Genomic DNA, 12,605 nt, shown 5'->3' with positions numbered 1-12,605 from the left:
TTCAGCAATACGTGAACCGTGAACCGGTTTTAGAAAAGGCAGAGAAACCAGAGATCAAATTGCCAAATCCGTTGGATCATCAAAAAAGCAAGAGAGTTCCAGAAAAACATCTATTTGTGCTTTATTGACTATACCAAAGCCTTTGACTGTGGATTACAATAAACTGGAAAATTCTGAAAGACATGGGAATACCAGACCACCTGACCTGCCTCTTGAGAAACCTATATGCAGGTCAGGAAGCAACAGTTAGAACTGGACATGGAACAACAGACTGGTTCCAAATAGGAAAAGGCTGTATATTGTCACCCTGCTTATTTAACTTATATGCAGAGTACATCATGAGAAACGCTGGGCTGGAGGAAACACAAGCTGGAATCAAGATTATTGGGAGAAATATCAATAACCTTACATATGTAGATGACACCACCCTTATGGCAGAAAGTGAAAAGGAACTAAAGAGTTTCTTGATGAAAGTGAAAGAGGAGAGTGAAAAAGTTGGCTTATAGCTCAACATTCAGAAAACTAAGATCATGGCATCTGGTCCATCACTTCCTGGCAAATAGATGGGGAAACTGGAAACAGTGTCAGACTTCATTTTTCTGGGCTCCAAAATCACTGCAGATGGTGATTGTAGCCATGAAATTAAAAGACGCTTACTCCTTGGAGGGAAAGTTATGACCAACCTAGACAGCATATTAAAAAGCAGAGACATTACTTTGTCAACAAAGGTCTGTCTAGTCAAGGCTGTGGTTTTTCCAGTGGTCATGTATGGATGTGAGAGTTGGACTGTAAAGAAAACTGAGTGCTAAAGAATTGAGGCTTTTGAACTGTGGTGTTGGAGAAGACCCTTGCGAGTCCCTTGGACTGCAAGGAGATCCAACCAGTCCATCCAAAAGGAGATCAGTCCTGGGTGTTCATTGGAAGGACTGATGTTGAAGCTAAAACTCCAATCCTTTGGCCACCTGATGCGAAGAGCTGTCATTGGAAATGACCCTGATGCTGGTGAAGATTGAGGGCAGGAGAAGGGGATGACAGAGGATGAGATGGTTGGATGGCATCACCGATTCAATGGATATGGGTTTGGGTGGACTCTGGGAGTTGGTGATGGACAGGGAGGCCTGGTGTGCTGCGATTCATGGGGTCGCAAAGAGTCGTACACGACTGACCGACTGAATTGAACTGAAAATGTTCTAAAGGCTATCACTACAGCCTAAACAAACCTAGGCTCTATTAGAAAAACTAGTTTCCTTTGGAAAATTGTAAAGCTCTGGTGGCTCAGAGGTTAAAACGTCTGCCTCCAATGCAGAAGACCCGGGTTCGATCCCTGGGTCGGGAAGATCCCCTGGAGAAGGAAACGATAACCCACTCCAGTATTCTTGCCTGGAGAATCCCATGGACGGAGAAGCCTGGTAGGCTACAGTCCATGGGGTCGCAAAGAGTCGGACACGACTGAGCGACCGCACTGAACTGAACTGATAGAATGTAAAGAATCTTTCATTCAAGTTTTTAAAATTAATGGAAAAAAGAGAAAACATTTTATATAACAGTGGAAAGGGGTAGACAATCTGTAATATTCTAAGTACTCACCCTAATCAGTGGGACAAATGATCACATGTTGCTAACAGTGAAAGTTATTTAAAACTAGTATTTTTTTAAAAAAGAAAAGCTAGTTTCATGCTAGTTTTCCACCTAAATGTTTCATATTTAACTGAATACAGAAGAGTAGTTCTTCCTTCAGCAAAGCTGTCATGATCATGAGAATTCTCTCAATGTTAAACGCAGGCTAAACCTTTGCACTTGCTCCTATAACACCCTTCAACCTCCGGAAGTTCCTTCTTCACTTCTACCTGTCCCGTCTCAAACCAGTGAGATCCTGGTTCCATTCCGTGATGAATAAGTGTCTGTTGCCAATTAAATCTGCCTTCAGCTTGTTCCAGAACTTCAGCTCTCTCATTAAATCTGATAGCAGAGTGGCCAGCCCACGCCGTGGTGTTGGCTCTGCACAGTCTGGGCTTTCCATGGTTTGAGCATCTGTCAGGAGACAGAGTTCTCTAAGAAGAAAGCCAGATTTTCTTCATCCAAATAACCATAAATCAGGGTGACATCAGGGACTTCCCCGGTGGCTCAGACGGTAAAGCATCTGCCTACAATGCGGGAGACCTGGGTTCAATCCCTGGGTCGGGAAGATGTCCTGGAGAAGGAAATGGCAACCCACTCCAGTATTCTTGCCTGGAAAATCCCATGGATGGAGGAACCTGGTAGGCTGTAGTCCGTGGGGTCCAAAGAGTTGGACACGACTGAGCAACATTTACTTTTAAGCTGGAAAGATTTTTAGAGTTGGAGTCCCTGACATTTCTCCATTTTATGGGGTCGAAAATATTCCTTCTGTATTACATACCAGGAAGAAAAGAGAGTTAACAAAATGATTGTCTTCGCTCCTGCTACTTCCTTTTTTTTTATTCCGCTGTGCCACCGTGAGTCCAGTTTCCATAATAAAATCTCACTTCTTAATGCTAGTGCTCAAGATCCATTAAGATTTTAGTGTAACAGGAAAAGTTCTCAAGCTTTCATTCAGCCTCCCTTTAATATTCAGCTAATATGAATGCATTGCTTAAGCATTCTTTATGATATTCCAGGAAATTTTAAGTGATTGTACATCCTAAGTGCACAGTCAGTAAGTGTGTATTGAAAATACACAACCCTGTAATTGGGTCATCCAGGAGTCCCTTGTACCGCAAGGAGATCCAACCAGTCCATTCTAAGGGAGATCAATCCTGGGTGTTCATTGGAAGGACTGATGCTAAAGCTGAAACTGCAATACTTTGGCCACCTCATGCGATGAGTTGACTCACTGGAAAAGAGTCTGATGCTGGGAAAGGTTGGGGGCAGGAGGAGAAGGGGACGACAGAGAATGAGATGGCTGGATGGCATCACCGACTCTGTGGACATGAGTTTGAGTGAACTCCGGGAGTTGGTGATGGACAGGGAGGCCTGGCGTGCTGTGATTCATGGGGTCGCGGAGAGTCGGACACGACTGAGCGACTGAACTGAACTGAACTGAATTGGGAAATATTAAAAGTATCACAATGAGTTTTTCCCTTTATCTTCCACATATGTAAATGCTTAAATGCCCTTTAAAGCAAACCAAAAAGAAGTAGAAAAGTATGGGATTTTAAATACCCTTCAGTTAGCCTAAAACAAATGCCTTTAGTTACATATTCATAAATATTTTATACTAGTGCAAGTTCTCATGCCAAGCTTTTAATATAAAAATGAGACAGCCCTGAAGCAATTATTTGGAAAACTTGGCAAGGAAAAAAACGGCTTAACAAGATAATTGGTAAAATTGAATAATGGAGCGCATTCGATGCTAAGTGAGATTCAAGCAAAGAAACCACGTCTGCCTGGATTGTCTGGGAGATTCACTCACAAACACTTCTCTACATACAATTTTATACAAATAACTTTCCCTTCACGTCACAGCAGACTTGCTGTCTGATCCCCAGAGGCAAATAGAGAATGCAGTTAACAAATTGGGGAGGTGGGGAAATCCCAAAGTAAGTCCCCAAATAAGGGACTTTTCATTTTGTACTCGAAAGGCCCTGCTTCCTGAATGAAAGAACGTTGAAATCACATAGATCTTGGCTAAACCTCTGGCTTCACGCTATTTGTTTTTGGCTGTGTTGGGTCTTCCTTGCTGCAGCCGTTCTTTTCTCTAGTTGCCGAGAGCGGGGGCTCCTCTCTAGCTGCGGGGCTTCTCACTGCAGTGGATTCTCTTGCTGCAGAGCCCCAGCTCTAGGACGCATGGTCTTCACAAGTTGCGGCTGGTGGACCACAGAGCACAGGCTCAATCAATGGTTGTGTTACTCGAGCTTAGTCGCTCCATGGCATGTGGGGTCTTCCTGGATCAGGAATCAAAACCGTGTCTCCCCCACTGGCAGGCGGATTCTTTACCGCTGAGCCACCAGGGAAGCCCCCGCTATACACTTGAAAGTACTCAACCCTGAGAAAATTCTGCAGCCTGGCAATACCCTTAGTCTCGCAAGGTGCTTCTGAGGGGTAAATGACCTAGCAGATGAAGAGCGCCTGCCGTTACTCATTAGCTTCTCACTGCCCTCATCGTGGGGGTTTGTTTCCCTGGTAACTCGGGTGGAAACGAATCCGCCTGCAATGCAGAGTACATCCTGCGAAATGCCGGGCTGCAGGAAGCACAAGCTGGAATCAAGGTTGCCAGGAGAAATATCAACAGCCTCAGATATGCAGGCGATACCACTCCCATGGCAGAAAAGGAAGAGGCACTGAAGAGCCTCTTGATGAGGGTGAAAAAGGAGAGTAAAAAAGCGGGCTTAAAATTCAGAATTCAAAAAGCTAAGCTCATGGCATCCGGACCCATCACTTCATGGCAAATAGATGGGGAAAAGTGAAAACAGTGGCAGATTTGGTTTTCTTGGGCTCCAAAATCACTGTAGATGGTGACTGCGGCCATGAAATTAAAAGATGCTTACTCCTTGGAAGAAAAGCTATGACCAACCTAGACAGCATATTAAAAAGCAGAGACATCACTTTCCTAAGAAAAGTTCATATAGTCAACGCTATTGTTTTTCCAGTAGTCATGTATGGATGTGAGAGCTGGAGTATAAAGAAGGCTGAGCACCGAAGAATTGATGTTTTTGAACTGTGGTGTTGGAGAAGACTCTTGAGAGTCCCTTGGACTGCAAGGAGATCAAACCAGTCAATCCTAAGAGAAATCAACCCTGAATATTCATCGGAAGGACTGATGCTGAAGCTGAAGCTCCAGTCTTTGACCACCTGATGGGAAAAACCAACTCATTAGAAAAGACCCTGATGCTGGGAAAGATTGAGGGCAGCAGGAGAAGGGGGTGACAGAGGACGAGGTGGTTGGATGCATCACTGACTCAATGGGCCTGACATTGAGCAAACTCTGGGAGATGGTGAAGGACAGGGAGGCCTGGCGTGCTGCAGTCCATGGGGTCAGAGAGCGTCAGACACGACTTAGCAACTAAACAACAACAATCCTTATCTTAAATAAAATTTTGAATAGCACGAAGGATCATATTCAGTATTAAATGCTTTTAAAACAGCTGTCCCAACTCCTGTATTATGAATTTTTTCAATCCAAGTAACACTGAAGAAGTGATAAAAATTACTCATGGTATATATTAACATTGTTATATATTAAATTGATAAATACATTATTGTATACTTAAAATATTAAATTTACTGTATATTTAAGTAAGGAATCGACCCCTGGCTGTGAAACACAAAGCATTTGCCTTTAAAACCCATCTCAAGAGAAGTCAGTAAACTCAGATTTACAAGTAAAGTTTGTCCTCGATGAACATGGCACACTTCGATCTCAATCGTTTCTTTTCTTAAAAAACATTAATTTCTCTTTATTTTGGCTGTGCTGGGCCTCAGTTGCATCACACGGGAATTTTAGTCGTGGCATGTGGGATCTGGTTCCCTGACCAAGGATGGAACCCAGGCTCCCTCCATTGGGAAGCATGGATTCTTAGCCACTGGACGACCAGGGAAGGCCTCATTAAAAAAAAAGGGATTGGCGTATAATTTATTTACAACGTTGGGTTCGTTTCAGGGACAAAGTGAACCGGTCTTCTCCAGATTCTTTTCCCATATAGGCTATTCACTCCGTTCTTCATGAAGGTCAGAACTTTAGCATTTGTTCTCTCTGATCTGTTTTCTTCCGTCCAGACTCTGCCCTTCCGTTGCTTGCGGTAATTCCACGGGAAAGTCATCAGTGGGCCCGCGGGCGGGTGTGGGAGTGTCGCCCAGGCGCTCATCCGTGTCCCCTCTCTGCCCGCAGGAGGATGCATGCATATGAAGTGCCCGCAGCCCCAGTGCCAGCTCCAGTGGTGCTGGAACTGCGGCTGCGAGTGGAACCGCGCCTGCATGGGGGACCACTGGTTCGACGTGTAGCTGGAGCAGCCGCCGCGAAGCGCACTCAGCCGCCATCCTGCTGGGAAATAGACGGCGCCCTACTGTCTTCTGCTTTTTTCCTCTCTCTAAACACGCGCGCACACACATACACATGCACATTTCCAGTTCTTTCCAGCACCACCAAAGTTATCGGAGAAGCTCCCAGGATCCCCGTCTCCGGGCCCCTGAGAAACGGCCGAGCTAGTGATGAGTCCAGCCGGCAGTGTTCTCAAGCCCCGAAAATACGCTGACAGTCGGAGCACGGGTGACGGCGCGGGTCCCCGTCGTGTGCGCCGTCATTCTTGAGTGAGTTCAGGTCAGGCTGGATAAATACGTAGAGACGGATTTCTCAGTTACCTGCCTTTTACCTTCAGCAAGTATTGGGAAGAAGCCTTTGGTGGGGTGGGGAGTGATTTCGAGGGACTGTTACCTGTGGTTCTCTGGAAGACTGCTGTGGATTCTGAGAACTTCATGCCGGGCTTAAATAGCAACGGACTTATTTACATCTTCAGGAACCATCTATTCCCAAAGAGCCACAGGCAGTAGTCAAAAATATGTGTTTATCCCAAAGAATTCTATATTTATATCTTGCATTAATGAAACATCAACTCTGCATGAATCAGCTTGTCAACTAAGTGAGAAATTATGAAAGTTAATCTGAACATTGAATGCTCAAAAATGTATGTATTTGAACATTCACCCCATTTAACTCTCTGCAACTTTAGAAGTTGTTTTTCTGAAAACATTACAAAATCTAGAATTTGATTTTAAGCACTCATTTTGAGCATGAAAAATAAGCTCATACATCTGGCTTCACTGTACATGTACTGAACATGGTGTCCCTAAGGGAGATACTGTTAGAAATGAGTTCAGTAATGATTCTTAGTGTTAACAAACATGCAGTATTTTAAAGCAGAATCTCTAAAGAAGGAACTTTTCCAACCCGTCAGAATGAAACCAGGCAGATCAGATGGGTCATGCTCTTTCTGTCTGCCTGGACAACGTTAATTACACTTGTTTATATCAGAGTATATTTTCTTCTTGATCTCTTTCAGATCTGATTCAAATTGCAGTTGTCAAAGCAATACAACACAAAGGGAAACTGCAAAAACAACAACAAAAGTGCCTAGAAAGGATAAAGGGGTCACTGCAGATGAATTGTGATGAGGAATCAAAATACAATATAAGTGTAATTAACCAGGTTCAGGGCAACCCACAAGGGGGCTCTGCCCACCCAGTGGGTTACTCAGAGTTCTTTTCTCTATGATTGTAAACTCACAGGAGAATATTTCAACACGTTAGCACAGCTTGAATTGGATTGCTGATTAAGTTTTCATCCTTGTTTTTTGAGTCATTCGCAGTGCATCAAAGAGAGATGCGTTTACGCTGAATGCCACCAACCTGCTTCTCCACGGCACAGTGTGTGGGTGGAACAGTCTAACTGGTGTCTTTTGTTCTCATCGTCCACCTTCTTGGAAGGTGGTGACGGTCCCTGAGAGTGTGATGACTCTCCTGAGAGCACAGGGCTTCTTTCAGATGGATTTGGAGACTGGTAGCCAGCCTCGTCTTTGTAGACATAGCACCAGAAATCCTTGCTGGAGGGAGGGGGGGACCTCAGCAAGCTCCCTCAGATGTCCTGTGCCCCCTGTCCCTAAGCATCCATCCAGGGACTGTCCCACCCCTCGCCCTCCCTCTGAGGTCCTGAACCTGGAATGTGATGGGTGGGAGACAGCCCCATCAGTGGGAAAGGAGTCACGTGGCTTCACTCTGTTGACGATCCAGCCTCCCCATCATGGCCCCAAGGCTGCCGGCTCCTGTTGGGGTGCCTATGGGTGGTACAGAGATGATGCATAGCTGGTGTCTCAAGTGAGAAAGAGGCAGGACACCGGGCTTGAGCCACCCTTGGGGTTGGCTGGCATCAGGGCTCAACCTAGAACCCTCTGAGGGCCCGCCTGCACGTTACCAGTGGTCCCTGCAGCTCCTTACTCCCAGCCCCGCAGGACAATCAGATGGCTTTCTCTGTCATGGGGAGCTCCCACTGTTTCACACCCTCCACGGGTCTGAGGTTTAATGATGCTGCTGTTATTGCCTCCTCCCCAATTTGCATGGTTTGTTGGGGGTGCCGAGCTGAGCAAGATTTGCTCCCACTTGTTCCAGCAGTAGAAGCCCTAGGTCTCTGCTCTTTTCCTGATGGTAGCCTTCTTTTTTTCTTTTTTTTCAAAATAGCATAAATTGATTCTTAAAACAAGTTAAAGAACAATCAAACAGCCACTGTAAATGAGGCTGAATCACAAACCACTATCAATGAACATGTCTGAGCAGTGAACGGTGTCACAAAAATGTGAACCTAGCAAAAGAATAGAAATAAAGTCTTTGCAGAAGAGTCTCTGTTTTTTTCTAAGTTGTATAAGGAAATACTCAGCAACAGTTGTCTAAGGTCGTACTCAAATTGTCAATAAAAGTATCGAAAGAGCGTCTGGGTCCATCTCTGAAGATACGTTGTCCATAAATGGGCAGGGTGTGTCTCTCGTGGCCGGAAAGTGTTGCTGAGTGAGCCCGTGGCCTTCCTGGCCTCCATTTCGAGCTCCTGATTAATTCTGGTGGTTTATATTCTTTCTGAAGATCTACTTAGTTATTTACCTTTGTGCAGTGGCGCGTCATTGTTGCTGCTCTGGCTTTCTCTAGCCGCGGTGAGGGAGGGCTACTCTTCCTTGCAGTGGGCAGGCTTCTGGTTGCGGGCGCCTTTGTCGCGAAGCACAGGCTGTAGGCGTGCGGTGGGTTTCGGTCACTGCAGCACATGTGTTCAGCAGTTGCAGTTCCCGGGCTCCAGAGCACGGGCTCAGTAGTTGGGGCACACAGATTTAGTTGCCCCATGGCATGTAGGATCTTCCCAGACCAGGGATCCAACCCGTGTCTCTTGCATTGCAAGGCGGATTCTTAAACCAAACTGGACCACCAGGGAAGCTTCCTGGTTGTTTTTAAAACTAGGTACTATCTTCAGTGCCATCAAAATGTTAAAAGTCTCTTCAGGGAGGAAGGGGAGGGAAGAAGGATTGGGAGTTCGGAGTTAGCACATGCAGACTAGCGCCCGCAGCACGGATAAGTAACAGGGGCCTGCTGCAGAGCATAAGAAACTATATTCAACATCCTGGAACATATGGAAAAGAACATGAAAAGATTATTTGTGTATAACTAAGTCGCTTTTCTGTGCAGCAGAAGTTAACGTGGTGAATGCTAGTTGCTCAGTCGTGTCCAACTCTTTGCGACCCCTCCAGGCTCCTCTGTCCGTGGAATTCCCCAGGCAAGAATACTGGAGTTCACTGCCATAAGCAGCTGGTGGATTCTGTAAGTTATGGTTTGCTTTTTAGAGCCCTGTTCAAAAAAAAATTTTTTTTTAGTGTATTGAAATATAGTCGATTTACATAATAAATCAGCTGTATTTCAATAAATTTTTAAATAAATATGTTTCAATAAATTTTTAAATAACCCAACTCTATTTCAATAAATCTTTAAATAAATCAACTATATTTCAATAAATTTTTTAAAAATGTTGACAGGGCTCTAAAAAGCAAACTATAACTTTAAAAGTCTAGCAGTTACTTTCCTGCCTTCTCAGCGGACTTCTCTAAATAACTGTGTAAGGCAAGTTTGAGCTGGAAGAGCCCACGGGACTGTCTGTCCGGCCCTCCAGCAGCGCTGGGTGACTGCGCGTTGCCCTCGAGTGTGGGTGTGCGGTGCTGCATTTCTCGGATGCTGTGTCAGTGGCTGCCCATTGTTCACACGGGGTCTGTGTCTGAGCGAGGCGGACATTCCTGGGGCTCTCCTACATACTCGGGGCCCCTGGGGGCCAAACCCCGCAGCAAATGCTCTGAGGAAACACCGCGTTTCTAGGAAGGAAGGCAGAAAAAGCAGAGGGGAGAGGGGAGCGACTCCACCGCCTCCCTGTGCATGAACCTTGGGGTAACAGCAGCCACCTTGAGGGGCTGGTCTGAGGACTCCATGAGTTGATGCACGTAAAGCCCTCAGGACAGGGCCTCGAACCTGGGGGACACTCAGTACGTGTTCCTCATTAATAATAGACGAACCAGTCACTGGAGCCCTCTGGCCCCACCCCCAAACAAACAAGCCAAAAGCACAGAACAAATGCAAACCAATTGCAGATGCGATGAAGGGAAGTGTGTGTGTCCAGTCCCAGAGCAAGGGGTTTTGCAGTGACAGACAGGCGGTGGGTTTCAGTGTCGGATTAACCAAGGCCCCAGAAATGTCCCTACAGAGGCAAGTTGCCAGCTGCATTTGAAAAGGCTTGAAGGGCCGAGACCCGGCTCTTGTGCAGGGTCTCCAGCACAGACAGTAGAGTGGAAGTGAGCATGCGCAGATGTGGTGTGAGCCAGCAGATGTGGTGTGCGGGTGCGTGCGTCCCGCCCCCAGTCACCCTCGCCTGGCCACTTCTGCACCACGGAGAGGGTCTGTGTCAGCTTCGAAAAGAAAACCCAGTCTCAAAACAACGCTGGGCCTGTCTTCAGATCACCCACTGTGAGTAAACTGTCCAACCACAAATATTTAAAACTTTCTCTGCAGTCTGAACAATCGTGTAGAACAAGGCAGGAGTGTTTTCTGGGAAGATCCATTTGACACTCAGATTAGTGGCTCTGTTTTGATGGGAACTCAGTGTTCCCTGTTCTGATCATGTGATCAGTAGGCTGAGAATCAACTTTGTCACTGTGTGGAGACGTGTCTGGACCCCAGAAGAAAGACTCACAGTAACCTAACTTATAAGAGAGTGAGGTACGGAAGCTAGATTGTCCATTTGCAATTTATGTCTGCAATGAGAAGCTCGCCTCTTGATTTTCCATCAGCCTGGAATAGTTTCATTACAACCCTGCCCGCCCAGCTTTGCCTGGTCAACCTTAAGTCTCCATGTAATCTGCTTCTCCCGGAACCCTTCTCTAGCCGTCTGGGTCTGCATGAAGGGCCATTCCTCTGCATTTTCAGAGCTCTGCTGCTTCCTGAGTCATAGCTGTGTGGTGCTTTTGCCAACACAAACAAATCCCCCAGTACTTCTGACAACGCTGGGTGTCAGACAAGTCAGTTAATTCTGACACTAACCACCCAGATTACACGTCAGAATCCACAGGTTAAGGGCTCAGCCTCCCAAGGCCACCCCCACCTCTGATCCTAGTCACATGTCACAGGTTGCTCCTTATACTTCGACCAACTGGCTACAAATGAGGGGTTTCTAGGACCCACTCCTTAAGTGCAATAACTCCCTGGAATGGCTCGTAGAAGTGAGGAAGGTGCTTCACCCACTATTTGCTGTTGTTGTCTAGTCTCTCAGTCGTGTCCAACTCTTTGTGACCCCATGGACTGCAGCCCACCAGGGCCCTCTGTCCAAGGGATTCTCCAGGCAAGAATACTGGAGTGGGCTGCCATTTCCTTCTCCAGGGGATTGAACCCAGGTCTCCTGCATCGGCAGGCAGATTCTTTACTGCTGAGCCAGCAGAGAAACCCCCACTACTGGTTTGTTATGAAGAATTCAAATCCAAGAACAGCCACTGGAAGAGATGCTTTGGGCAGGGATGGGACGGGTGTGCAGAGCGCCCATGCCCTCTGAGGATACATCACCCTCCTCATTCCTCCATGTGTTTGCTAACTGGGAAGCTCCTGAACCCACTTCCTTAGGATTTTTTAGTGGAAGTTTCCTTAAGTAGACACGATTGCTTGGATCATTGGCCATTAGTAATTTACCCAACCTCCCGCCTCCCTCCCATCCTTAGAAATCTCGGGTTGGGGCTTAAAGTTGCAACCCTCTAAGGTGCCCTGACTTTCCTGCTAGGCAAGCCCCCACCCTGAAACTGTCTGGGGCCAACCGTGGTCATCTCATTAGCATACACATCACTTCGGAGATTCCGAAGGTTTTAGGAGTCATGTGCCAGGAACCCAAGATTTCCTGTTTTTAATATTAATTCATATTTATTATCATTTATTCATATTCATGGATTTCCCAGGTGGCTCAGTGGTAAAGAACCTGCCTGCCAAGCCGAAGAGTGGATTCTATCCAGGGGAAGATCCGCTGGAGGAAGAAATGGCAACAGAGAAGGAAATGACAACCCACTCCAGCATCCTTGCCTGGGAAATCCCAAGGGTTTCCAAGAGGAGCCTGGCAGGTCCTGGTGTCACAAAAATCGCACAGCCTGAGCAACTGCACAAATTCATACGCATATTTCACGGGAGCATTTAACGTGGAAAACCTGACTCACCTATTTACTTACCTCTGTCCCCCTGTCCCCCTAGAAGCAGATAAGGAGAAGGTAACTATTGTGCCTGCCTTTGTATCCACAATGCCCAGTGCAGCTCTGCTGCACTCCTGGCTCCACAAGCAGATAATTGCGCATCGAAATTCTGAGCAAACCTACTTAGAAAATCAAACGGTAATGAAAAGCTTACTAGTCGAGCCTAGACTCAGAGCTAAGCGACTCAGCTGCGTCTCACTGAGTCAGTGACCCCCAGCACACGATCAAGTTCCATTACAAAGGTGTATATCAGGCAGGCCGGAAACCCCAGTCTCAGATCAGGTAACCTTAGCTCGGAGTCCCTGAGACCTGCACTCAGAGGGTTCTCCCCTTGAGCCCCCCTCCTCCCCAGTGCCC

The 12,605-nt window shown here is 46.5% G+C and overlaps 1 protein-coding gene across 2 annotated transcripts in view; it reads left to right on the top strand.

Moving 5' to 3' along the window:
* PRKN (parkin RBR E3 ubiquitin protein ligase) overlaps positions 1 to 8,425 on the top strand; it is a 1,261,621-nt gene extending 1,253,196 nt beyond the window's left edge. For both annotated transcript variants that reach the window (XM_088840889.1, XM_055433926.2), the window contains exon 13: positions 5,846 to 8,425. In XM_088840889.1, the coding sequence (XP_088697015.1) occupies positions 5,846 to 5,958 (113 nt within the window). In that variant the 3' untranslated portion in view covers positions 5,959 to 8,425. The remainder of the gene's footprint in view (positions 1 to 5,845) is intronic.
* The last annotated feature ends 4,180 nt before the right edge of the window (positions 8,426 to 12,605 follow it).

The sequence above is a fragment of the Moschus berezovskii genome, chromosome 10, assembly GCF_049115385.1.
Source record: "Moschus berezovskii isolate FMDL1 chromosome 10, NW_MosBer_1.0, whole genome shotgun sequence".
NCBI lineage: Eukaryota > Metazoa > Chordata > Mammalia > Artiodactyla > Moschidae > Moschus > Moschus berezovskii.
Note: the sequence above shows the minus strand (reverse complement) of the source record. Positions and strands in the feature narration are given on the sequence as shown.